The following is a 27587-nucleotide window of genomic DNA, read 5'->3' on the forward strand; positions in this document are numbered from 1 at the left end:
TTGAACAATCTAAATTTGTAAATTTTATTTTAGTATTTTTTTTGCATTGAAATTTATATTTTTCTAATTTCTCTAAAAATATAAACATGCATATAGGAGTGATTGGTGCTGGAGGAAGTGGATTATGTGCAGTGCGTTATATTACAGAAAAAGAAAATAATTTTTCTTGTACACTTTTTGAGCAACAGGGTTTAATCGGTGGTACATGGGTGTATACTGAATGTGTTGGTAAAGACCAGTTTGGTATTCCTGTACATTCAAGCATGTATAAAAATCTTATGTAAGTCAAATTATTTCTTTTATTAATTAGTTGTAATCTTTTAAATACTTAAATCATATTTATAACAAATAAAATAAAAGGATCATGATAAAATTTTAATTTTAACTAGATTTTTTTTTTTTTTAGCGCAGGTTTTAAGCACAAATAAACACTACAGATCACATTATAATTACTAATTATAATTCAATTACAAACAAATATTTTATTTCTTGTAAATAGTATAGATTTCAAAGTAATTTTCTTGTATTACTGTTTATTAACTAATAAGCTTTACATTAAAATATAAATAAATTTTTCAGAAAAAATTTAGAAATATATATTTAGCGCTGAAATGTAATCTGCTTTGAGAATTTAAAATTTAAATAAACAAAAGAAGAATTAGTTTTTGCTTTGTTACAGTAGAGAAATAACAATACTGCTACAGTCATGAAAATTCATCCCATGGTTCTCCTACACCGAACCATCAACATTTGCATAAGCCGTACATATAATTTGAAAAAATATATATATATATTTGGGTCTTGCTCCATGATCACATAGGTCTATAACTAATTGCAATTCAAAAAAAAAAAACAAGCATCTTCTTGCAGAGTTACTATTAAACAGACTCAGACATTCACCAAAAAGGTTTCCATTAGGCTGTAAATATCGAGAACAAATTTGAACAATGAAGAACAATTGAAGTTTAAGTATTATTGATAAAGATTAGTTCATGTGTTGTCTGAAGATGATTTTAATAAGCATTTATTATTATTCACTGTGAAGTAATCCTCAATTTTTTTAGCTCAGTGATACAGTCGGATGAAGAAACATGCTTCAGACTTAATTCCTTGGAGTTGTATTGTACTATTTGTTGTATAAAAAAAGGAATGTTGGAACTTATTTATCAGTAGACGTGTAACAGGTAATTCATATCATGAAATATTAAACAACTTTGTGTTTGACGCTGACTCTTCTTAAACTTGGCAGCAAGATGGGGTACTACCTCACTGCCTCAGTCAACTTTTCCTAAATGGAGAGTACAATGAGGAACAATTGAAGAGCCATTCAAAAGATTTGATATCTTGTGATTTTTGGTTCTGGAAGAATCATCAAAGATGTGGATCATCAAACGACCTATACTGCCTAAGTTTTTCATTGAAAATTTTGTTGAATTTTATAAATTAGGAATTATTTTACTGAATAAAATATGTAATTAAGTTTTTTACAATGTTGTGAATGCATAAGGGCAGAAGGACAACAGTTTGAACACTGTAGATGTGTATTAAACTTGTAATAATACTAGGGATATCTAAAGTAAAGACCGCTAGAAAATTTCTCTCTTTAAGGTTGGGGAACCTGTCGTTCATGGCCACACTAGTAATGTACACAATGCATTGTTGTCTGTAATTTGTCGCGTTGTAGTAACTTTGATTACGTGTGAGTTATTACGTTATAAAATGAATAGGAGAATAGATGTTGCTGCCGACTGTGAAATACGTGGAGACATACGTTTTTTAAACCGTAAAAACGTTAAGCCGGCTGAAATTCATAGGCAGTTGGTTGCTGCGTACGGTGATAATGTAATGAATGAAAGAAACGTTTGAAAATAGCGTGAAAGGTTTATAAATAACAGAATTAATGTGCATGATGAAGAACGTTCAGGGAGGCCCTCGATAATCACCGACGACTTGTTGAAACGCGTCGACGATAAAATTAGAAAAGATCGTCGCTCAATGATTTCCGACTTGGCTCTTCATTTTCATGATGTTTCAAAAGCTATTATTGGTCGCATTGTTCGTGACTATTTTGGCTTCAGAAAGGCTTGTGCAAGTTGGGTGCCGAACGTCTTAACGGAACGTCACAAAAAAATTCGCATGGGATCTGCTTTGAAATTTTTGATGCGCTACTCAGAAAAAGATGATAACTTCCTTAATTCAATTCTTACCGGCGATGAAACATAGATTTCGTATTACTCACCAGAGAGAAAACGGCAGTCAAGTGAATGGCGTCATCTTCAATCATCAACCAGACCGACAAAGGTCAAGCCACAGCCATTTGGACGGTCTTTTGGGGTCGGTTTGACATACTGCTGATCGATTTTACGCCACGTGAAACGACTATAAATGCAGAAGTCTACTGCGAAACTCTACGTAAGTTACGGCGCGCCATTCAAAATCGCCGACGTGGGCAGCTGACCGACGGCATCGTCCTGCTGCACGATAATGCACGTCCATGTGTTGCGGGTCCGACCGACACGTGATTTACTGAGAACATTCGAACGGGAAATTTAAGTTCACCCACCGTGTAGTCCGGACTTAGCTCCTTCTGATTACCATTTGTTTGGGAAATTGAAAGAATTTTTGAACGTAAGCAATTCACGGGTGACGATGAACTTAAAAATGGTGTTAATCAATGGCTAAATGGACTGGCGGCAGAAGAATAAGACGAGGGTTTTTAAGCTGGTGTATTTCTACCATAAATGTCTTAATATAGAGACATAGTATAAGTATGTAGTTTAAGAGAAATAAAAAATTATTTATAAAGTTTTCAAAATAAATATTTTTACAATGAAACGGTCTTTACTTCAGAGATAACCTCTCGTAATATAAAAAAAATTGTTTAACTTGATTTTTTGACCATTTTGTTACTAGTAGTTGGAAAAACTGAGTTTAAACCCATCTGATTTATATAAACTTTAAAATAATTTAAGTATAGTCTCCTTTCTGCATTTACCAATATCAAAATTAAAAGTAACTACTGAATAGAGTAAGTGATACGTTTTTACACAACAAAATTTATATGTTAATAAGTAAATTAACAAACATTTAAATGCAATAAAAAATTAATATCAAACTTTTCACAGAACATAACAATTTAAGAACATTATATATGGATATAAAAACAGTATAAAATAGATAAGATATGAACTTGTATGTCTGCGTCTGCAGGCTAAGTATAAAAGGATAGAATTCATTTTAAAGCAGTTGAAAAATTTACTTGCTAAATAGAAAATATACATCTCATTATTAAACAATACTATTCTGTAATTTAAAATTATTTACTGTAGTTATTTTAAAGCATTATCGAACAGAACTAAATTTAATCTACCCAAACCATATCGGTATCTATATTCTTTAAAAATTTGCTTCCCAGATTTGCATTGACAGTTTTCATGGTCAAATACTTAGATAATGCTTTATATCAAGGTATTGTAACAGTTATTACCTATTTCTGTATTCTGAATCCATTTTGGAAAGGATTAAGTGATTTATTGTTATCCAAAAATGAGTATGCTTTCATTAAACAGCATAAAATGTGACAACAGTTAAAAATTATTAAATTCTTAACTCACTTTTAGAATATTGGAACCTTTCCTTCCATAGAACTTTTGAGAACTAATTAACAGTTCCATCTTCTTCAATGGATCTTCTGTCCTGTGGAAGAAAAACTGTAATATTCTGAAAGTAAGTCGTTAAAATATTTAATCATTTTAAAGCATATTCTACTTAAAAGCAACTTCTTAATAAATTTAAAAAATGTTGAGATAAGTGTTATGGATTTAAAGTTTTCAGATGATCTTTTTTATCATTTTTTAAGGATTAGTGTACCATTATTCAGTAAAAGCAATACATTAACTCAGTGATTCCCAAATTGTGTGCTATGGCCTTTTCACAGGGGCGCCACAAAATATTGTAAAAGCTTCATAATTAATTGAAGCAAGACATTTATAATTATTAATTTAATGTTAAAGTAAAAAAAAATAATGAAGATACTCGAGTGTTATTTATTATTATCTTTTACTTATGAGTAGTCATACTTTTACTTAGGGTAAGGCACCATGGAAAAAGTTTAATTGAAAAAGGGCGCTGCGACTCGGAAAAGTTTGGAAACCACTGCATTAACTTGTTACTTTATATTACTAGTTAATGAAATTATTGTATCTGATTTATAAGAGACACAAATTCAAATTGCTGTCTATGAGAATAATGATCAGAATATAGCACTCCCTATGATGAACAAAGTGAATTGTTAAAATTGTTGTTGTTAAAAGATAATATTTACTATTATCATTTCTGCTAAGATCACTATAGTTTCTATGTTTAGTACAAACTTATTGTACTTGTAGCATCAGTACAATCAGTTTTGACAATGGAGTGGTTCCGAAACACATCAACAAGAGATAAAAGAATGAAGCTAAGAAAGGCAAGAAGAACTAAACATAGAAAAAAGTGAATTGTTATTTGTGGGATGAAATTTCTCCTGCATTTCAGAGGGCTTGACATATTGATGTTTAACAGTATGCTTGATTCAGTTAAAAAGGGAATTAGAAACCACTTCAATCCTCACCTTTATTAGTAAGCCTGTCATAGAATATCTGGTACGTTAACAAGTGCCAATTTTAAGACAGACTTTTTATGTCAAGTTTTCTTCAACCTTCTTTGATGTGGTATCTATTATATAATAAATTCTCCAAAGATGACAAAATTTATTATGAGCATTGTTTGAGCAAACTGAGTAAATTTTACTGTAGTTTGATGAGTAATTATTTTTAAAGGATGCAGTAATGTTTCTCAGTTTAGAAATTGTTGTGCTATGCAAAATAACTGTTTTACATAATTTATAACCATAAAATTTAAAGGCATAAATTGTATATAACTACATCATTATTATTACTGTACTTATCGTTGAGTCCATGTTTGAATAGTAATAATTAAAAAAAAAATAAATAAATAAATGATATTTTTAATTTTTGTGTCTTAATTTAAAACTTTATTGTTAATGCAGTGATGAAAATATTTAATAAAAAAAAGAGAAAATAGATATCTGATCATACACATTAAGAAAAGTCAAATTTTTTCAAGTTCACAACTCAGAATGAATGTAAAATGCATATATTCAATATAACATTTTCAAATTTCTTTTCATATAGTACTGATTTAAATAAATTATCTTGTTCATAAAATATTTGTGATATTATTTTTATATTTGAATCTAATTAATAATTTTTACAAAGTTATTATTTAACAATTTCACGTATTTTAAATTTTTTTAATGTTTTTTGTGAACAACAAAATGTTATTCAGTTACATCTTCACTCTAAGGTAACTCAGAACTAATGATTTAAAGATTTATTTAAAAAAAAACTTTTTTATATGTATTTTCAAAAAATATAAAACTATTTGACAGCTAAAAGGTGCTTTTAAAATAATATTAAAATGTAATCAGTTCTCTGAAATATTTTATGTTTATTTTCTATCAAACATTCAAGCACTTAAAATTTTATTTCATCAACCAGACTACATATAGATGTTTGTTTATAAAATAAACAAATATTTTGTTTCTCAGAATATTTAAAGAAAATTGTACTTTAAAATTGAGTTTTAAAGATATTGGATCTTATTTGAAATCTAAATCTTTTGAGGTAAAGATTATTCATTTCTGACATGAATATACAAAGAAAGATCGAAGTATAATCAGTGGAAAGGTTGAAAAGAAATTTTGTGACTGAGAGAGAATAAAGGTTTTTTAATGGTTATTTGGGTTTTTCTAGGACAAACCTTCCAAAAGAAGCAATGGAATTTCCAGGATTTCATTTTAAAAAGTTTGAAGAATCATACATCCATAGAGAATTAGTTTTTGAATATTTAAATGCTTATGCAGATAAATACAATCTTCGAAAATATATAAAGGTAAAAATATTAATAACTTTACTGCAATTACAGAGCCTGATTACCTTTTATGCTAGGAAGATTATTTGGAACAGTTGTGTTATACTTGTTAACTGTAGTAATACAAAATTTACATTTAAAATTCATTAGTCATTTACAGTTTAGCAGATAATTTAAATTACAGATACTTTAAATTAAATTATATTAAATAATACTTTAAATTGATAACAGATACTTTAAATTGTAGTTCTAATAAATCATTTTGACAAGTTTTTTTCTAAATGTTAGTAATCAGACACATTAAAAATTGTTAACATTGTTAGTTTATAGACAGCCTCTTAAAACTCAGGTCAACAAAAGTCTCAGGCCTAAACATCTTAAATCGAAATTGCTTTTCTTTTACACCACATTTTCAATAGTTTTTGCCATTCCATGTTTTTACAATTATTATTTTAAGTATACACAGTTATAAAAACTCAGTTGACATTGTTAATAAAAACATTTTTAATTTTAAATAAAAAATTTGAATTATTTCAAGTTTTGCTGTAAATTATGCTAAAATAAAGAACATGGCAAAAGTAAATACAGAGTGGCACAAGGAAATGGGACATTTTGAAGTAACTCTCACAAAAGTAAAAAAATGAATTTACAAGTTTTATTGTTGAAAACAAAAAGTAAATTACATGCCATTAACACAGAATATTTCAAAAGAACAATTTCAGTTTTTAAAAACAACGTCTATAATATGATGGCCATTTGAACGTATGTATTCCTGGAAGCAAATGCTGAGGGTTTGCATGGGACTTTGAAACACTTCCATGGGAATTCATGGTACCACATAGCTATGCTGGTTCCTTCTAGTATCTGAAAATACTAGACTACTAGTATCTGTAAATAACTATTAATTATTTTAAACTATAACTATACCTTTTCATCTCATTTTCACTTTGTACAACTGTCTTTAGTTTCAGCTATAAAATAAGAGAGTATTATATAAAAAGTACAATTTTTCTGAAAGTATTGTGTTCTTAATCCACCATGAGAAAAAGTTTTTTATTTTTTTTAAATTGAGAAATTTGATTTACGCGTTATTTTCTGTTGCCCTTCCTAGCATTGTCATTTTAACATTTGTAAGTGATGCATTTCGAAGTACCTCCATTCTCAAAACTACTTTTAGCACTGATTCTTCCTGATTTGGGATCGTATGGATTCTTCCTGAGTTGAGTTGTCATGACCTTTCCTGCTTTGGATTCCATGACAGTTCTTCTGGTTTAGATGGGGATTAGGAGGAACTTAATATTACTATTTATTTAATGAACCTAATTTAGAAAGATTCATTGCTAAAAGTAGTTTTGGAATGGAGATGCTCTGAATGTTTAACTATGAATGTTAGAGTGACACTGCTAGGATGGGCAGAAAATAACACTCAAATCAGTTATGATAATCCTAGCGGAAATATAAAATACTGTGAAAAAAAATTAAAATTTACCTATTCAGCTATGACTCAAAAAATGGAAAGACAAGAAAAAACTGAGACTACATATTATATATAAATTTATTCATTGCCCCAAAAATTAAAATTCTTAAAGAGTTTTTAAACTCAAATTTTGATAGACATATATATTTAATAAGAAACAATAATAAAAGCTGACAATACAGTTGTAGAATTTTCCCATCATGCAGCTTACTCACACATACACACACAACTTAATTTAGCATGTCAGTAATACACTAGTGCTTCTTGTGGTGACAGGGGGTACTACTGACATGTAAATGCACTTAGCCACTAGTTTAGAGCATATTTTGGGGTGGGGTGTAATTTTTGCTAGTTTTTTTGCAAATATTATTATTTTTTAATTGTTAACAAATGTGCCTAAGAAAATAAGACCATAATTTGTCGAAATCTTAAGATTCTGAGAGTGACCTTGCTCTACAGCCTCACCCCTTTGACTTTTTAAGTTGAAAATTTAATGGTATCGATGCCTACATATAGAAGTAATTTGGCCAAGTCAAAATAAGTCCAGCAATTCTGGAGATATAAGGTGATTTAGAGTATAAAACTGAACTCACACACACAAACATATGAATATTTGGAAAATTTCCATCCAGTTTTTTGGGTTCCTTAGGTGTCAAAACGTCAAGATCCAGTGAAAACTGTGTATACTCAAATTGGACCGATTACAATACTTTCTGTACTAGAGTTATAGCTCTGGTTTAGCGCTATCTAGACGGGAAAGTAAAAATACTTTTATTAGCCCATAAAATAGAGGTATACTAAATTATTTATTACATTCTTGGCATTAGAAAACCCTTTAATTTGCAAATACTATTAACTAATTTCTTTTCTTTTTTTTTTGTTTATATGGAATTTATCCATTTTTAAAAGAATGAAATTTAAAAAAATATATAGGGAAGAAAAAACATAAAGACTACTTTAAATTTTGAGATGAGGAAAACAGAACAAGAAATAAAAACATTTTTACTTTACAGAAGAAAAATTATATTTTACTTTTAAGTGTAATATGTAGAGGTTTATTTAACTATAATCTGGTAAAATGAGTAGATTATTCTTAATTTTAGAAAAATACAGTTGATTTTATTCTTGAGAAAAAGTAAAAAATGAAATTTAAAGCGCCTAAGAAAAAAAAATTAGTGTACTGTGTTTAGGGTAAGGAATATCCTGTTAAAAAGAGACTGCATGTATCATATATGCTATATTTGTATATTAAGTATTAATTTACATTACTGATAATTAATAAATCAAGAAATGTAATGTTTAATTTATTATAAATAAATTGTTGGCAAGAAAAAGTCATCCTGTTATTTTTTTAATAATTTTATTATTTATTGTAGTTTTTCTCTCTTACTTCAAAGAAGCATACTGGATAGTTTGTACACTAAAATCAGAATTAAAAAAAAATATAAAAAACAACAAGAAAAATGACAAAGGTGAACTCGTTAGTTGTGTGATTGTGTTAAATATTAATTTTTGCAGACTAGATGTAGATTTGGAATTATAAAATTTACAATTAAACTAAATTAAAGATAAACGCTGTACTAAAGAAAAAAAGAAAAACAGATTAAGTATTTTAATTCACATACTAAAGAGTTTTTTAAGACCTTAGGTTTTACAAATAAGTATCATTACATTAGTGATGGAGTGACATAATAGCTAGAAAAAGATAATATGAAAGTTTAGATTTCTTTGAAATATTAAAAAAAAAATTAAATCATACTTTAGAATGCTGATTAGTGAATATTATTCTTTAGTATAATTATAGGATCAATTATTTTGTCAAAACCTGCAATTGTGAAAATAATGGCCAAGTAGAATGTGAAATTAATGGTAGCAAAGATAAAAATTCATATTTTAACTAAATATTTTATGTATTTGTTTTTCAATGTTTATATATTTATCTGAATTTTAATTTATTTTATGTTACTTAATTTTTTCCAGGGAGCCATTTACATTCTCATCATATAACAGTGTCATATTTTTTTAACAATTGTTTCTGATGTAATTTTATTTTCTGAGAATGGATTTTAACACCTGTTTAGCTTTCAAAATTTCTTCGTTAGTCTATGTCCCTTTATAACTCTTATTTACATGCACAATACAAAGTAATTTAAACATATTTGCTTTATAGTTTTGCTATATTACTTCTGTCTTTACAGAGGCAGATCCAATAACTGAATTTGGGGTAAGCCATTGGGCACAAGGGGTCATATTTTTCTACTCCTTTCTAATTAGGTTGTATAAGTAGTTATGCATGAATGTTTTTATTTCATACACTTTTACTGGATACATACTATATTCTAAACTATTTTTAAATGTGAAAATCATTTAATCATCATTAGTATTTCTGTAAAAGAGGCAAAAAGGATGAATTTGCCAAAAAAAAAACTAAAACTGAAGAAATTTATTGCTTAATTTCTTCAATTTTATTTTGATTTATAAAAAATTAAGCTGCAAGTTATTCGAAGTGACCCTCACAGGGACTCCAGAAGCTAAATTAAATTTAAGCTCGGTCTGTATAGCCCTAATTAATCAAAACTGCCGTGTAAACAATAAAAATTGTTTAATAATGTAAGATGGGATAAAAAATAATAAGATGAAGATTTAAATTAAGTTAATTTTTATTTGTTTATTCATTTCAATATTTATAATTAATCCATTACAATCCAAAGTTTTACACATTTTACTTCATACAATAATAATAATACAATAATTGATTTACAAATTACACTTATCTCGATGATTACACATCATAGGATACTGATTGATAATACGATCTATCATCAATTTGCATGTCGTTATGAATATGCATTAGAGCAAGTGATGTCAGCCTCTCTTAATTATCTATTAAGAAAAAAGATATATTCACTTTAATTACAGAGTTACAACTTACAACGGTTATTTTGACAAACAGTATTGGTAAAATATTTCAATTCTTTTCAAGTGGGTTTCCAAAATGCAAGACCTTCAAGCCTTTGGGAGGGGGCATGGTCCCCCTGGATCCACCCCTAATCGTTTAAAGCTTTTCCTTTAAATTTTATTAATGCTTTTCATAATTTTATTTTTATTGGCATTGGATAAATAAATATGAATGTTTTTCAGACAATAATGTTTACATTAAAAAAATTATTTATATTTATCATTGTTTGCTTTTTCTTTCTGAAAAATTTTATTTAAATGCCATTTTTTTCAGTTGAATCATCATGTTAAAAAAGTATCAAAAGATGGTGAAAAGTGGAAAGTTATTGTTAAAGATTTGTTAAAAAATGAGGATAAAAGTTATGAATTTGATGCTGTAATAATTAGTAGTGGGTATGTATAAATGTTTTAACATCATCATAATTATAGAGTTGGCCCTTGTTTCAGTTTATTGGGTTCAGACAGTGAAAAATTCAGTCAACTTATCTCTTTCCCTTTATAGTTATCCTCTCACCACTTCCTCCCACATCTTTTTCTTAAAATTGTCCTTCCATTTTTCTCTTTAGCAGTTCCATCTACCTTGGAAGTCTCTTCTCTTCTATACTCTTGATGTAACTGATTCTTTTCACTATATTTTTTCCAGTTCTTTCTTTCACCCTTTACTTCTAGTTTCCATGTTTTGTTTTTATTGCATTTTGTTCAATTCACTATACTTTATAGAAATTTCCCATTTCATCAGCCTGAATTTTTCTCCTGCCCTTTTATAATGCGTTTCCTATTTCTGAACATACTATGTCTTGTTCGTTTTCAACATTTATTCCTTCCAAGTAATACTTTTGTCCAATAATAAATGCTTAATGGCTTCCTTGTTATAACCTATCAGTTAATTTTTTACTTGTTCATTCTGGATAGTTTTAGTGAACCTATCCAGAATTGTATTTCATCTAGTCCTATCCTTTTCAATCAACAACACTTCCCATTTTTCTTAACTAATAATCAAATCATGCTTCTTTAATTGTCTGTTTCATTCCTCCATTTGTTCTTATACCATTTCAACTGCCCAGATTTATTATGTCTGCAAATATTTCAGTGTTATTTTTCCGTTTATTTTTTTTTATTTTTTCATTAGGGATTACAGTTACTCAACTACTCAAAGGATTACAACCTTTTAGACCTTGAACAGGCAAAATGTTTGAAATCAACCTCTGATTTCTTGCTTATTTATAAATTCCCTATTAAAATGTAGTATTTCACTGCCAGATTGTTTTTCTTAAGAAAAGGAAATAGATGTTTTGTAATTTTAAATAATTATAATAAACAGCCCTGTTAAATGCATTGCAAATAATGTAATTGACTCACAAAAGCTAGTATTATCTCTGGGAATTCCATTTTCAAAATTAAGCAATACAAAGTTAGGTAGAAGTCAGTTCCTGAAGATCACTATTGTTAAACAATGTTGATTGCAATTTTATGGCATGCTGTTGGGATTTGTTAGTGGGTAATGATCATAGCATTGATGCTGCTTCACACAAAAAAATATGTGTATATTTTTAAAATTAATTTTATTATTTATTGCAAGGTACTTTTTTCTTCTATGTATTACTGAGAAAAATGTGTTTAGTATTCGTTTTTGTGGTTGAATGAAATATACATGAAACCTTTTAAAAAAATTTGATGATGGAGAAATCTCAAACAAGCAATATAAGAAAGAAAAAAGTGCTTGTACTAAGAAATAAAATTACATTTATTAAAAAAAAAAAAAAAAAAAAAAAAAAAAATGTAGAAGTAAGGCACTAAAATATTTTTAATGTTTCATGTAATTATATATATGTATATATATATATGAAAATGATTTGAGTTTTAAACATCTTTTTGTTTGGTTTTCAATAAAAATAAATTTTTTAAATATGTTATCGACTATGATTATGTAAATTTGCTCACTATTAAATTCTCCACAAATCTTATCTTAATGTTTTATTTGGCTATTGGCAATAACACAAAGTAGATTTATTTGCAGCTAAAAAAGTGTGCCTTTTGACTACAATTTTTTTAGGTTTGAAAACATTTTTATTAGAAACTATGAAAGAATAATAGTGACCTATTTTTTCATGTGAGTTATAAAACCACTCATTTTTTAAAATTATTTGTCCTAATATAATCTTATTTATTTTATTCAAGTATTAGTGTAATATTATTTGACCTTTGGAGCAGAAATGTGGACAAAATCTTTCAGTAGCCATAGGTTGAAAACAAAGTATTTCTGATAATAAAATATGGTTGAAATTTCCTAAAATATTCTGTATGTGAGGCTAAATTTCCCATAACATTTTTGTACAAAAAATGGGATAACAAAAATCAGTGAAAAATGTTTTTATAGATATGAATTTTTATTTTCATATTGTTGGTTTATTTCATTGATTAGTTGCTTTCCTCATAAACAAAGTGTCCCAAAAGTCCCACATCGTAGGGATATATACAGTATCTCTTCAATATGGTTTTCATATAAGTCGAAACATAATTGAAAATGGTCTTCCATGTTCTGTAGAATGTTGATCATCACATCAGGCGTTACAGATTGGCAACAATTGTGATGCACTCTCGCATCACAACTATGTTAACTTGGGATTTTACATAGTCCTGCATGACACTACCCACTGGATTTAAATCCAGGGATCATGCAGCCCATTCCACTAATCCTCTAAAACCGCCCCACTGGGAGAAGCATTCATCTAGCTAATCATGAACTTGTGCACCATAATGCGGGGGTGCACTGTCCTGCATGAACCATTCTAGTTTTCTAGAACCTAGCAAATCCAAATCAGGCAGTAATTCATTTCCTAATATTGCCAAGTAAGTTTCACTGCTAACTGTTGCATACAGAAGTAGAGGCCAATGATCCAGTCTTTCATCAAACCACACCAAACCATGATGTGATCAGCTCCTTGCTTCTTACTGTTGATAAAACAGTTAGGGTTACTGTTAGATCAATATCATAAGTTATGTCAATTTATCTCACCATTTTCATAAAAGTTGGCTTCGTCAGAGAACATAACGTTAGACAAAAACTCTGGGTCCCCTCCAGCTGGGTCAAAACCGAATTGCACATTCCATATGGCAATCAGGATTGTCTTCTGACAATTGGTGTAACACTTGTAGCTTGCATGGATGATACTTGTATTTCTTGCAAGATCCTCCATACTGTTGGTTGAGAAACACCCACTTCCAAGCTTGTTTGGCGAATTGATTTTTTTGGAGTTGCAGATCCCTTTGCCAAAACTCCTTCCACTACCTCTTCTGAAGTGCTCGGATGTCCAGATCTTTTAGCATCGGCAATCCTACCTGTAGCCTTGAACTTTGCTAGCAATCTGCCAACCGTTGTGTGCAACACTGGGTCCCGTTGAGGATGTCTCACATTAAATTCATCTGCAACTTGTCTATGAGAGAATCTTTCTCTTCCATAAAGGAGGATAATCTCTACCCACTCTTCAGTGATCAACATCTTTCAGTCCTGCAACTAGAAAACAGAGCAAAATTAGTGAAATTTCCATGGTGTGGGACCTTTGGGACACTTTGTAAATTAAATAATAGCACTATTTTATATTAAATTTAGGTATAAAATTGTTTTTAAATTGATCATTAAATATTATATTTAAGATGAAGTTAAGTTTCTAAAAACTTTACCTGGGACTGAGCCGGTAAATCCAAGCTTCTTCAGAAATTGTCAATAGTGGCACTAAATGTTATGTTGTTAGATGTGGCATTGGTTTTTGAATTCAGTTTGAAGGATGTTGTTTGTAATTTGTTAAAATAGCTTGAGTGATTTTGTTTCGGTTGATGATTAATTAATTCATCATTTAAGTTTGAAGCTTATGCATGAGTATATGGAATAAATAAAACCACGCCTGACCTGGATTCAAATCCAGAACCTTTTGTATGAAAATTTAAGATATTACCACTCATCATAGAAGTTGTTGGTGGAAGTTGATTTGAGTAGTGATTGTTTATTCAGATTATTATTTTACATGTTTTGTGTGTTTGAGTGGTGGAAGTGAGTCCAGTTTTTGTTTTATATTTATGTGTATCATGTGATGATTTGTAAAATAGAATTCAATGGTGGATTAAATTGCTACTATGTTATTAATATTGCTGAGTGAGGTAAGATGCACATATCCTGTGCATTATTCTTACTTAGTAAAATTTATTGAGAACTTTAATACGGTTAGAAACATCTGGTTTATGATCACATTTAAATCAAATTTATTTGAGTTTTTGTCTTATAAGTATTTTGCTTTATTAATGAGTCTATTTTAAATTTAACAGGCTCACGTATAGGCATGTGGAACTGCAGCACCCCTTATTTCCACTTGATATTATTTATAACATTTAATATAATGAGTCCTTTTTTCTTTATGCTTGTACAATATATAATTCTTAAGTTTAATGTCAGTAGCCATCCTCCAGTTTATGAAAAAGATACAAAAATCTTTGTATGGAACTGTGCGCTTCACAGTTCCAGTGGTGTGGTGTTCGGCTGTAGTGCGCATAAGAAGCTGCACGCAAGGCTACAAGGGAGAAGGAAAGAGAGAGCACTGTTGCTTTTGCAGTGTTGACCCTGGTGTGCTGGTGGAAGGTAGTTTTTTTTACTCTGTGTGTGTGTTGTGCTTAAAAACCATGTACCATATTTTTGAATGTGATAAAGTGTAGAATTAGATTATTATCCTGCTTCCAGCTATTCTATTTTATTCATGTTTTTTTTATTCTTTTATTTTACAGAAAACTTTAACTATGGCCTTGAAAAGGCCCAGAAAAACATTTTCTGGAGCAGCACTCCCACTAATTTTAGCTATGAGCAATCATTGTTTTTTAGTTTGCTTATTTGAATTTATTAGCAACCTTTTTTAATTGGACTTTTAATGTGCTTAGGTATTAAGGTTTTTTTGGTTGTTTGGCTTAATTCTTTTTTGTTTTGCAAAATTAATTTAATTAATTGTTTTTTTGTCAATAATGTTCTATTGTATATGTTAAGTTGAGGTAAATATTTTATTGATGCAATTCATCTTTGAAATGTGTAAGTGGAAGGTTGTGTTGTCTGGTTCTAAAGACTAAATTCAAATTGTCTAGGATAATTTGAAAAGTTATAAATGACCGAGTTAATTGTAGTAGATTTTTATATACCTACCTGTGTCCATATATTGTGACTGAAAGATCCAAAGAGTTTATGATCATATGAAAATTTGCCATCATATTCAGCAGTAAAGTTATATTTTTTACTGGTGTATTTAAAAATTTTCACAATTTTGTTATTTAGAAAAAATATAATAATAAAACTGAAATAAAAGTATTTTTATAAATTATTAATTTGAATTGTATTTATACACTACTATAGTCATAATAGTGATGCAGTCTATCCAGTAATAAAAGGAATGGAAACATTCTCACAGGATCAGATTCATAGTCATGATTACAGAACACCAGAAAGATACAAAAATGAGAGGGTTCTGATTATTGGAGCTGGTCCTTCTGGTGTTGACATAGCTCATGAGTTATCTCATGTTGTATATAAGGTAAATATATATTATATTTTTATCATGCTAATTAAAAATAAATATCAGTAAACTTCATAAAGTCAGGACATTTAAGATGCTTTCAAGTTTCGTTATTACTACTTAAGAGTTAGGTTCAAGCAAGTTAAAATTTGGATGATTCTCCAACCAGCCACGCTTGTGCTTCATTTTCACTGATAAAGTGAAAATTTTAACAGCACTGCTTTCTTGTTTATTGATGTCTGTATAATAAGATATTTATTTGCTCAATCCTGCACCTCTCTGGGCTTGGGTCAGTCAAAACTTTAATAATAAACTGCTGGAAAAAAGACAGAATAACAGATTCAGCATACCTAGAGCCTAATAGAAAAACTTACACAAATTTCAATCATCTATGGTCATATAAAGTCGTCAATCTAAATTTTAATGACTAATAAAAGATGTTATTAATTACTTTTTAAGTACTTTAATCATGATGGTTGTTGGTGACCTAACACAGGGAAAATTATTTCCAAAAGGTGGCAGAAGCACTCCTAAAAATTACAAACATCCCATGCAGGCTTATTAAGGACAATGATGAATGAAATGGTTTCCTGTTGTAATTTTTATTGAATTGAATATATTGCTACATATCATCACATAAAACTCATTGAACTGCAGATAACATGGAGCTTAACAAGTATCTATCACCTTTATGTGTTCACTGCACAGAGTGTTGATATAATAAACATTGTTACTTCAAGAGAAAGTAACTATAGACTAGCAACACTTTTATTTCAGCTTCTGTACATGCATCACAGTTATAACATTATGAAAATCTACAAATGGATTAATCTCTTTCTGTAATAAGCAATGCATGATACAGTTTTTCCATTCAATAGGCTTAGAATGAAATATGAATGTATAAGAGAATTTTTTTGGTAAGAACTTTTCCTATCCACCCTGCTTGTTCTTCTCCAAATTTATATTTCCATTGCTTCCAGTCTTCTTCTTTCTGCTTCCCCAAGCGTCCATGTTTCACATACATAAGTTTTAGTGAACTGTTTCCTTATTTTGTACACTCATATGATTATCAGTCTGTAAATTCTTTTTATCCTGAAAAGCTCAATTTGCCAGTGCTATTCTTCTTTTTACATCTGTGACACACACACACACGCTCAAATATATATATATATATGTATAAATATATATATATATATAACTTTCTGAAAATTCAAATAATTTATCAACATACTGACCATTGTACCAACTCAAAAAATAACTTAACCACCAAACACAGAATCTCAATGCTACCCTTTTTCAGTATGATTGTAGGGGCTCAATCTGAGACTGTGCCTCTATGCCTGCAATAGGGGTGGATGTAGCAGCGCCTGTGATTACCTTAAAGGCTGCATTTTGAACAAGGTTGAGCTTGTTTAGTGTGGTAGCGCTGGCTGTGACCATCATTTTACTCCCGTTTACTAGTACAGGTCTTATGTATGACTTGTAGGCAGTCTTGAGAACTGATTTGCACCCTACCCTGCGGCTGTCAGTCTTCTTAGTAGACGGGTTCTTTTTAATACCTTTTCCACATAGTGATCTACATGGGGCATCCATAAGATAGTAAAGTAAGTAAAGTGTACTAATTGAACTCAAAAACAACTTAACCACCAAACACAGTAAGAGAAAAACCTAAAAAACTATTATCAATAGTCAAATTTCATTGGATCCCGCATCATCAGTCAGTATATAATTCTGCAGTTCCATCAACAAATAACAGAAACAAAAAAGAAATAAAAACTTAAAAATTTAGAAAACATAAACCCTAGTTGTGTTGCAACAAATTTTTTTGTGGTTAGGGTTTATGTTTTCTAAATTTTTAAGTTTTTATTTCTTTTTTGTTTTTATTATTTTTTGATGTAATTGAAGAATCACACACACAAACACGCACACACACACACAGAGAGAGAGAGAGAGAGAGAGAGAGAGAGAGTAGTTTAACTGGCCCATTACAGTACAATATTGTCATGGGGCCAATATAACAGGATTCTTCCAAGTAAAAAGAATCTAGAAGGATCCTTTAACAATTTGTTCTTTGTAATGTAGATAATATAATGGCACCTCCAAAAGCTTCTGTTTGACTAGGAAGATTACCAGAGTGGAAAAATAACTTATAGAAAAAGATAAGGGTGTGGATAATGAAAACTATTGTAATAAAAAGGACAGTTGGGTACTGGTTCTGCCTGTCAGGAGGTGTAAATACTGTCAGGAACCAGTGGACAGAATCAGTAATTTTGCAAGGCTGAGTTCAGTGAAGAGTGTGTCATGATTTCATTTTGGACAGGTTGGAAACAAGAAGCTGTTTTGTGAGTTATTTGAGTGGAAGTGATAGTATTCTATTCATTTATAAAGCGTACGGTAGGTCTTTTGTACAGTAAAAGTAATAATAATACTTACAAATAGTGAATTGTATGACTCTTATATTTTTCTGTTGTCTTATTGTTAATGCAATATTAGTTTCTATCAGTCATTATAACATTTTTAGTAAATTGGACTGCATTAGTATTTATAATTTAATTGTCATTAAATCAATTTTTTTTTTATTTGAAGTAATATTTTGTATGTTATATAATCGCATATTTATTATTGTTTTAAGTTTGCCAATAGTTAAAGTCTCTCCTGGCCGCACTAAGAGTGCTGCGCAGGGAAAACTTGATGGTAAGGCTCCTACCTTTCTGCCTTCAAGCTTGCAGGATTATTTTTCAAGTTTTTCTCCCCTAGGTTATTCTGCTCTTATTGCTGTTGGTAAATTTTTCTCTTCTGCCAATCAGGTCGTTGACCAGTTTTCACCTAGGCAGGGGCCCTATCACTGGGTATCACCATGGCAGATGGACCCAGGTTTTTTAATGAGGCTAATACACCTTCCCCTTCACATTTCCCCAACCGCTTGAGAGATGGGCCTGGGCTTGGAACTGGCTTGCAGCAGTGTTACCCGAAGGGATATAGTACGAAATGACTAACTGCAACAACAGCTGAATATTTTTAACTTGAATGACAAAATTATTGAATATAAAAATAATTGGAAACAACATTTGGATCGAATGGATAATTATCATTTTCCCAGGAAGATAATGCAGTATAGACCGGTGGAATACAGGAATATTGGATGACCCACGAAGAGATGGGAAGAAAATTGACTTTAAGTTTGTAACAGGTTGGAAGGGCTAAGGCTTGAAGTAGATGATGATGATGATATTTATTATTGTTATTAATAAAAACATTTTATTATTGTTGTTATCTTTTTTATATAATTTTAGAGTAATAAACTGCATTTATAAGAAATTTATATGTTAGTTAGCCTCTCAATATCCTCGTTGAACTGCAAACACACGACAATATATTTTTATAAATGGACATCCATATAAATATATGTATATAAATATCCTTTATTAACTGTAAAATTATTACTCAGTTTTATTTGAATGACATCAATGATTTCTTTTTTGAATGACAAAGCACTCCAACAAAAATTAATGAAGTGTGTTCACCTGGTTATATCTATTAAAAAGTTTTTTTTACTTCTATCATACTTTTTTTAATGTTTTTTCACCTCATATTGTTTTATACACACGTACTTTATAACTAGTATTATATCATTGCTTTTAATTAATCATTTTGTGTAAGTTTTTTTAAATTTGTTTCATGTTATTTTATAATTGCTGTTGGATTTTTTCAGTGCTGTAATTATGCATTTAAGTTTAATTTTATGTATGATTTTATCTTTATCTTATATGATAATGATAATTTATTATTATGTACTAAATAAAATTCTTAACGATTAAGAACTTAATAATATTAAATCAAGTTTACCAACGTTAAGTTTAGTTAACCATTATTTACATTTTTGTATATTAGAACTATGTTGACAGTACTGGTAAAAGTAGCAATTTTTTGTGTTAAGGATGCACTAGTTTGTTGTTCATTACTATGAGTGGAACTTGTAATTTTTTCAAATTATAAAAAAATAATTTTAATATGTTTTTATTTTTGTGATTGTGTGAAAAAAAATTAATTTCCAATGTACTACTACATATATTTTATAGAAATTATAATTTGCTTATAGAATAAAGGTAAATTTTATATTAATATATACTTAAAAATATACAGGTGTGTATTTTTTATCTTTCCCAAATAAGAAAAAAAAGAAAATCACTTATTACATAATAAACTCCTTATGTAAACTCACCAGGTTGGTCTAGTGGTAAACTTGTAAATCCACTGATTTCAAAGTCAAAAGTTCTGAGATTCAAATTCTAATAAAGGGAGTTGCTTTTATTCAGATTTCAATACTAGATTGTGGATACCAGTGTTCTTTGGTGGTTGGGTTTCAATTAACCACACGTGTCAGGAATGGTTGGCCTGAGTTTGTTCAGGACTACTAACGTTTACTGATACAGTTACATTTTACTAATAAATCGCTAATGACTAATCATTGATGCGACTATAAGTAGAAATATCAAAAAAACCTTAAGTAAAAGAGCAAATACAATTGTTTTCATGTAACTCAGTAAAATGGTACTTTGGTATACAAGAAAGGGATCTTATTGTACTTTTACTGCTGTTTTTAATAAATTAAAAAGATCATTCTATTAATTCATTTAAAATAGAATTTTAATGGTTTCTTTTACAGAGAAAATACTACTTTGCAAGTAAGTTTTAAAACAATATTTACTAAACATAATAAAGAAATACAAATATCTGCATCTTTATTTAATTTGTACAAGTAATATGAACTCAAAATAACTTTTCATTAATACCTTCTTAATTGTTATTTACCCTACAGTGTTATTATATTTATTTATTATTTTAACATATTTATTTCATGTATTTATTATTATTAATATGGACCAAGGAAATCTATTTCTTAATTATTTTATAAATAATTGTGTATTTTGTGATCTCTGATCAAGGTTTATAGGCTGGGAATTCAAATCCTGTTAGAAGTAATATTATACTTTTACTTGAATTCAAAACTAGCCTGCAGTTACAGTTTTACTGCAATATAGTTATATTTGAGAACAATAATGATGAAAACAAATAATTCATTAATCTATACAGAAAATAATTAATTTTTTCACCTAAAGCCACAATTATAATGTTCATGATTTATTATTAAAAAATAAATATTTTCATATGTTTGTATGTTGTTAAATCAAACCTCAAGTTATGTTGTATATTAAAATACTTGTTATTGTTGTATATATTTCTTATAAAAGGTTTTTCATTACTATGCTGGTTTTAAACTAATATAAAAATTTTATTTTTTAATTACTGAATTTATAGGTTATATGGAGCCATCATTCAAAAAAAGTAAATTGTACAAATTTTCCTGATAATATTATAATAAAACCAGATGTTCAAGAGATTACTGGAAATAATATTCTATTTAAAGATGGCTCAGTTACTGAAGTAGATAGTATTATCTACTGTACTGGTAAATATAAATTTTATTTTCTATTAAAAATATTAAATTTGACTTTTATATTTTTAATTGAGATAATGATATTGGCTTACAAATACTTTGTTCTGAGCTTTGGAGGGAAGAGTTCCTTAATAGTGATCATTTTTCCATTTAAAATAGGGTAGTTTTATTAAATAACCATATTCCAAATGTCTTAAATTTTATGCATAATCTAACATCAGTGTTTTCACTATAAAGTCTTATAATTATTAATGAAATCTTAACATTTTATATCCTATTAAAAAACTAACTTAAGTCTTAAAAACGCTTGGATATCTTTATTCAATGTTTATAAAGAAACAGAAAGATAATTACTGTATTCTTAGATGAGAAACCCATAAATCTTATTTACTGTAATGATTCTCAATTTCGGAAACTCTCTGTTTTGGCCAAGTTAGTGAAAGTTTATGAAGAAAGGGGTTCAATACAAGTAAATGGAAACTTGCTTCTTCAAAATTTCCCACATAAATTTCTACACTTTTTGGGCAAATAAATCGAAATAAAAATTCTGCTTGGAGTTTCCATTGAAATTCAGGGAATGATACATTTATTTTTATATTCTCAAAACTAAATACCAACCAGATTTATTGGCAACTGAGTGCCGTGTACGGTATTAATCTGATGATGAATGAAAGAAATAGATAGAAAGTGAATGCATTATTTTGAAACAACAGAAATTTGGAAAATTTTTGTTTTTGGTGACAAATTTGTAAACGTGCATAGATGATGAAATAAAAATTTTCTAATAATCATCTTAGATCTGAAATTGATTTTTCCAATATTTTTACAGGTAGTTGTTGACAATAGCCAAAAAACGTATGGTTGAGGAAGACTCAGCTCACCTGTTGTCATATTATACAGAATGTGTATAATTAATTTATTAAAATGCTTCCTGGCAGTATATATTAATTATACACAACACCACTAAAGTACTTGTGCTGTCATTGATAACTAAGCAGCAAATAATGATTATTAAAACTAACAAATATGGTTACAAAATCTTTAGAAAACTATTAATATTAAAGTTTTATTTTGCAGGTTACAGATACAGTTACCCATTTTTAGATGAATCATGTTTGATTACAACAAATGACAATTATGTACGTCCACTTTATAGACAAATGATAAACATTTATCATCCAACAATGTGTTTCACTGGAATACCAAAATTTGTTCCACAATTCCCATTATTCGATATGCAGGTAATTATAAACCTTTACATATATACTTACAATGAAATAACTGAATCAAATGAGAATTTCTGGTTTATGTTATAATCCCAGTCAGTTGATCAAGATTGGGGAAGTCAGTTTCAGTTGACTTCCACAATCAGAATTACATTTCAGCTGAGTTTCTCAGAAAATCCTAAATGCTAAATAACGATGCGTTATAAATACAATATATAAGTACAAGGTTCATCATAAAAGAATGGTGGGGCTTAAGACATGAAATAAAAAAAACGAAAATACATTCAGTTTTATTTCTTAGAATCTCCACTGCAAGTAGTTTTGTTACATAATCGATAAATTTCAATTAGCACACCTTTCACTGCTTGGCAAATGACCAATCTGTATTCAGTTATGTAACATATCTTCTCTTTTCTGTTTAGCCTCCGGAACCACCATAAGGTATTACTTCAGAGGATGATATGTATGAATATAAATGAAGTGTATAGTCTTGTAGAGTCTCAGGTCGACCATTCCTGAGATGTGTGGTTAATTGAAACCCAACCACCAAAGAACCAGTATCCACGACCTAGTATTCAAATCCGGATAAAAGTAACTGCCTTTAGTAGGATTTGAACCTTAGCTTGACTTCAAAATCAGCAGATTTGTGATGATGAGTTCATCAAAATTTGATGTACGTATTTTAGTTAATCCAGCTGAAGAAAGCAATATTCATTTAATATAACAAGATAAACAATTTGATTAATATTCTTTTGAGAAAAAAGGCTGAAATATGCTATTTTTCATTAAACCACAACAAGCATTGATTTTAAGTTTTTTTTTTCACTTTCTGAAAAATTACATTTTGGTTTTCAGATCACCATGTTCATGAATTATTTAACCCATTAAGGTGTAAAGATTATGTAATTTAAAAATAATTCATTCACTTGGAATGAATTTTGGAATTCATAGCTTGAGGTTTAGATGAGCGATTGATTTATTAAGACTTCTGATCGCAGATTGTCTAATTCATTCAAGATTTTCTTCTGACACTGGAGGCCTTCCAAATGATTTCTGTTTGAAAAAATTTCCTATTTCTTTGAACTAGTATTGTATATTGTTTTTACGTGTAACTTTTGTTTTTTATTTGTACAATGTTATATTGTGCATCTTATATGCTACATTAAACTAGAATTACTGATTTCAGCAACATGCCACAAAAAACTTGCTTTAGCTTGAACAGAAACATACTGAACAAAGAAACACACCTCAGCAACAATGAGAGAATAATGCAATGAGAAAGAATGATGTCATGATTAAAATGCATATTTATATGTAAACTTTGTGGGTGAAGGCTTTCAGGTTACCAATATAATTTCTCAAACTGTCCCTAATGACTTGATCTGAGCTACTGAAACCCCATCATTCTTTTATAATCCTGTATTTCTGTTAATCTTAATAGTTATAATCAACATTAACAAGGAGACATCCTTAGGAATAAAAAACATCTGAAGAAAAAGGACAAATGAGAACTACATTTTGCTATATTACATATAATATATTATACTATCCCAGGTGATTCAAAAATGTCTTTACTACTTTAAAAGTATATAAAAATTTATTTAGATAAATTACAGATTCAGTTGAGATATCATTTCATAGCAAAACATATAAACTTTTGACTCATGTAGTTCATTAGTACTGAATTTGGTCACTAGCGCTTTCTACAGTGTTGTTAAAAATGAATGCATTTACTGTTGTGGAACATGCTCGCTGTGTTTTGGTTTTAAAATTTGCAGTCAGCAATTGTAGTTCAAACTGCTCAATTGCAATTAATTTTTGAAGAGAGTGTGGTAGGGAAACTCCTAGAAGATATGTAATTTACTCTTGGACCAAACCTTTGTTGAGATAGGTCGTTCTGTTAAACATACAAAATCACCAGGATGCCCATGCCGCCCTGAAGCTGCTGTGGAACAACTCAGAAAAAGCTTTGCATGGTGTCTGAAGAAATCAACTCAATGTGAGACTGGCATTCCACAAATGACTGTTTGGTGCATATATGTAGTCAATTGCACTTGAATCCATACAAACTAACTGTGGTTCAACACATTACAAATGACGACAAAATTGCTGGGCTGCAATTTTGTGTGGAAATGATGGACAAAACTGCAGACAATGATATATTTTTAGACCATATAATTTTCAGTGAGGAGTCAACGTTTCACATCAGTGCCAAAGTGAATACCCATAAATGCCAAATATGGAGTAGTGAAAACTCTCATGAAACTTTGCAGCATATTCATGATAGCCCTAAGGTCAATTTTTTGTACCCTAAACAAACAAAGGCTGTACGGCCTGTTATTCTTCCAGGAGGCAACTGTAAATATCATTTATCTGTAAAATTCTCTACTTCCTCAGTTAGACGATGATGACACCATTACTATCAAGATGGGGCACCACCTCACTACTGCCAACAAATCTGGGACTTTCTTGACACTACTGCCAGGTTGATGGATTGGTTGTGAAGGTCTGACTGCATGGCTACTTTGCTCACCAGATTTGACCCACTAGATTTTTTCTTGTGGGACTTCATTAAAGATCAGGTTTATGTACTACATTTGCCTGCTGATCTTGTTGGGCTAAGACTTCAAATTAATGTAATGCCATAGCTGCAGAGGTAATGCCTGACTTGTTGGCTACAGCCTGGAATAAAATTAACTTCAGGTGGGATGTATGTCGCATTATTACAAATGTAAGCCATATCGAACCAAAGTGAATGTTGGGTGACAAACTTGATGTGTTTTTCTATAAAATGAGATCTCAACCGAATTTGAGTCAAATTATCTCAATAAATTTTTATATGTTTTTAAAGTTGTGAAGACCTTTTTGAATCACCCAGTACTAATACTAGAACTAATATTATTTTTCTGGTCGCACATTTACATTTCAAAGAAATTGAAGAGTAAGGTGATTTATAAAACATTCAGCTTCTACTATTATTTGAGAATAGAATAAAAGTAATTTATGAGTAGTAAATATTATTATTTGGAGCAAAGAAGAAAGTAACTACATCTTGTACCCAGTTTTTACATGCAGCAAAACTATAAGAAAGTGTGGAACAAATAATTTAAAATGACAAATTTATACATACACACATAAATTTAAATTAAACTTTTTTTTTTATCAATCAGTTGACTGGTTTGATGTAATTGTAAGTATTGTACCTTACAACCTTAATTATCTATATATGTTCTAAAACATATTTACCTGCTACAAAATTAACTATTATCAAATTAACTAAACTTGGATGTCTTAATAATGGTTTGTCAACTTTACGTTCATCTCTACAAAATCCTGTCACAAATTTCTTTTTTCTTCTGTTTGTCTTAAGATCTTTTCAATTATAATTTTATTAACCAAGCTAATTTTACATCCTTCTGTAACAGTATGTTTCAAAAGTTTCTATTTCATTAACCAAATCTCAACCACTTCATTAGCTAAGTATCAGTCATCTTGTCAGCAGTCTGTTGTTTTTTTCAGGAAAAAGATAGGTAGTCACTAGGTGCAGGGTCTAGGCTGTGTAGGGTGGTGATCAAAATCTTTTTGGCAGTGTTAGCTTTGCATTAACATGAATGAGAACAATGTTGAGAGCAGCCTTTCCATTTTGCTGGCTTAGAATTGCTCAACTTAATTTTGAAAGCTTTCACAGTATACTACTGTGATTATTCCCTCTGCTTCATAAAGACCATCAGTTGGACACCTCTTTCATCGCAGAAAGCCGATTAAATTTTCAGCTGATTGGATTTGCTTGAATTTTTTTAGTGTCTATAAACTTGAATGATGCCACTGTATAGTGTTGTTTGAATTTCACATTGGTGTACAAATTCCAGGTTAAATTGATGAGGAAAAATAATTTGTCTCCCTCTCTTGTAGTAGTCCAAAAAGGCACATGAATATGGCTACTTTGATTTTTGTATTTATCAATCAACATTTAAAGTTTTTTCAAACTTTTGTATTCAGTTGTTCAGTAAGGCCTTCTTTTTGAGCACTAGCCCTTCTACTCTTCTCTACAGCATAAATATTTGTTTGGCATTCATTAAACTCATAATAACACTGCCTTAACTTTCTTCACTCATTACTGTAGTCCCTTAAACTTCAAATAATTATGACTAAGTTTGACGCTTTATGACCTTTCCTATTGAAAAATCAAATTGCACTCTGAATTTCACAATTGATGGGATATTTTATTGTCACCTCATCATTAATCACTGCCAATGGTAAGGTAAACAACAACAGGCTGTTGACAAGATGACGATAGCTAATTAATCAAGTGGTTGAAGCTGCTGCGCAGGCAGAATATGATTAATTGTTGCTAGTCACTCAAAATTAGCCATCAGCTCTTAATTTTGAAACATACTTCATGTAAAAGAAGAAATAATAAGTATTAATTAACAAACAAAAGGAATATTTCTAATAAAGTTAAAATAATATATGCATAATTGATTGAATGAGTAATACATTTATAAACTTTTATTGGTCTATAAAATTATTAATTTGTAGAAATATAGTTATAATTTTTTTTTACTTTAGGTACGTTACTTTTTAAAGCTACTTATAAATGGATTTCCAAATAAAGAATACATGCTTCAAGAATTAAAAAAGTTTGAAGAAGAGAAATCTAAAGAAAATTTACCTAAGAAGTGTTATCATGCATTATACAAAGCTGATTATAAAGAATATTTTAAAGTTATTACAGATGAAGGCGGGATAGAACCGATACCAGATATATTATTTAAAATACACGAATCAGCATCTATGACTATATTTAAAGATTTTACAAATTTTAGGAATAACATTTACAAAATCATTAATGAAAATGAGTTTATTGTATATAAAAAAAATAATGAACAATAAAATTATAATGCCAAATAATAACCAATTATCTGAGTTAAGTGAATTTAAAAAAACTTTGAAATCTCCAACTGTACTCACCATACAAATTCATGCAAAAT

The 27587-nt window shown here is 29.4% G+C and overlaps 1 protein-coding gene across 1 annotated transcript; it reads left to right on the forward strand.

The window, feature by feature from the left end:
• LOC142331943 (senecionine N-oxygenase-like) lies at positions 1–27587 on the forward strand. Its single transcript, XM_075377994.1, has 8 exons — positions 1–280; positions 5814–6080; positions 6470–6563; positions 10647–10759; positions 15753–15930; positions 21232–21382; positions 22448–22611; positions 27166–27587. Exons 1-8 carry the CDS (start codon positions 87–89, stop codon positions 27487–27489), a joined length of 1485 nt encoding a protein of 494 aa, XP_075234109.1. The 5' UTR covers positions 1–86; the 3' UTR covers positions 27490–27587.

Source organism: Lycorma delicatula, chromosome 11, assembly GCF_047948215.1.
Source record: "Lycorma delicatula isolate Av1 chromosome 11, ASM4794821v1, whole genome shotgun sequence".
Lineage (NCBI taxonomy): Eukaryota > Metazoa > Arthropoda > Insecta > Hemiptera > Fulgoridae > Lycorma > Lycorma delicatula.

Bases quoted from the DNA above. Each gene is read 5' to 3' on its own strand.
- LOC142331943 (XM_075377994.1), top strand. From the start codon at position 87: ATGCATATAGGAGTGATTGGTGCTGGAGGAAGTGGATTATGTGCAGTG. The intron at 10,760-15,752 runs GTATGTATAAAT...ACACTACTATAG, and splicing joins GCTGTAATAATTAGTAGTGG to TCATAATAGTGATGCAGTCT. The intron at 21,383-22,447 runs GTAAATATAAAT...TTTATTTTGCAG, and splicing joins TAGTATTATCTACTGTACTG to GTTACAGATACAGTTACCCA.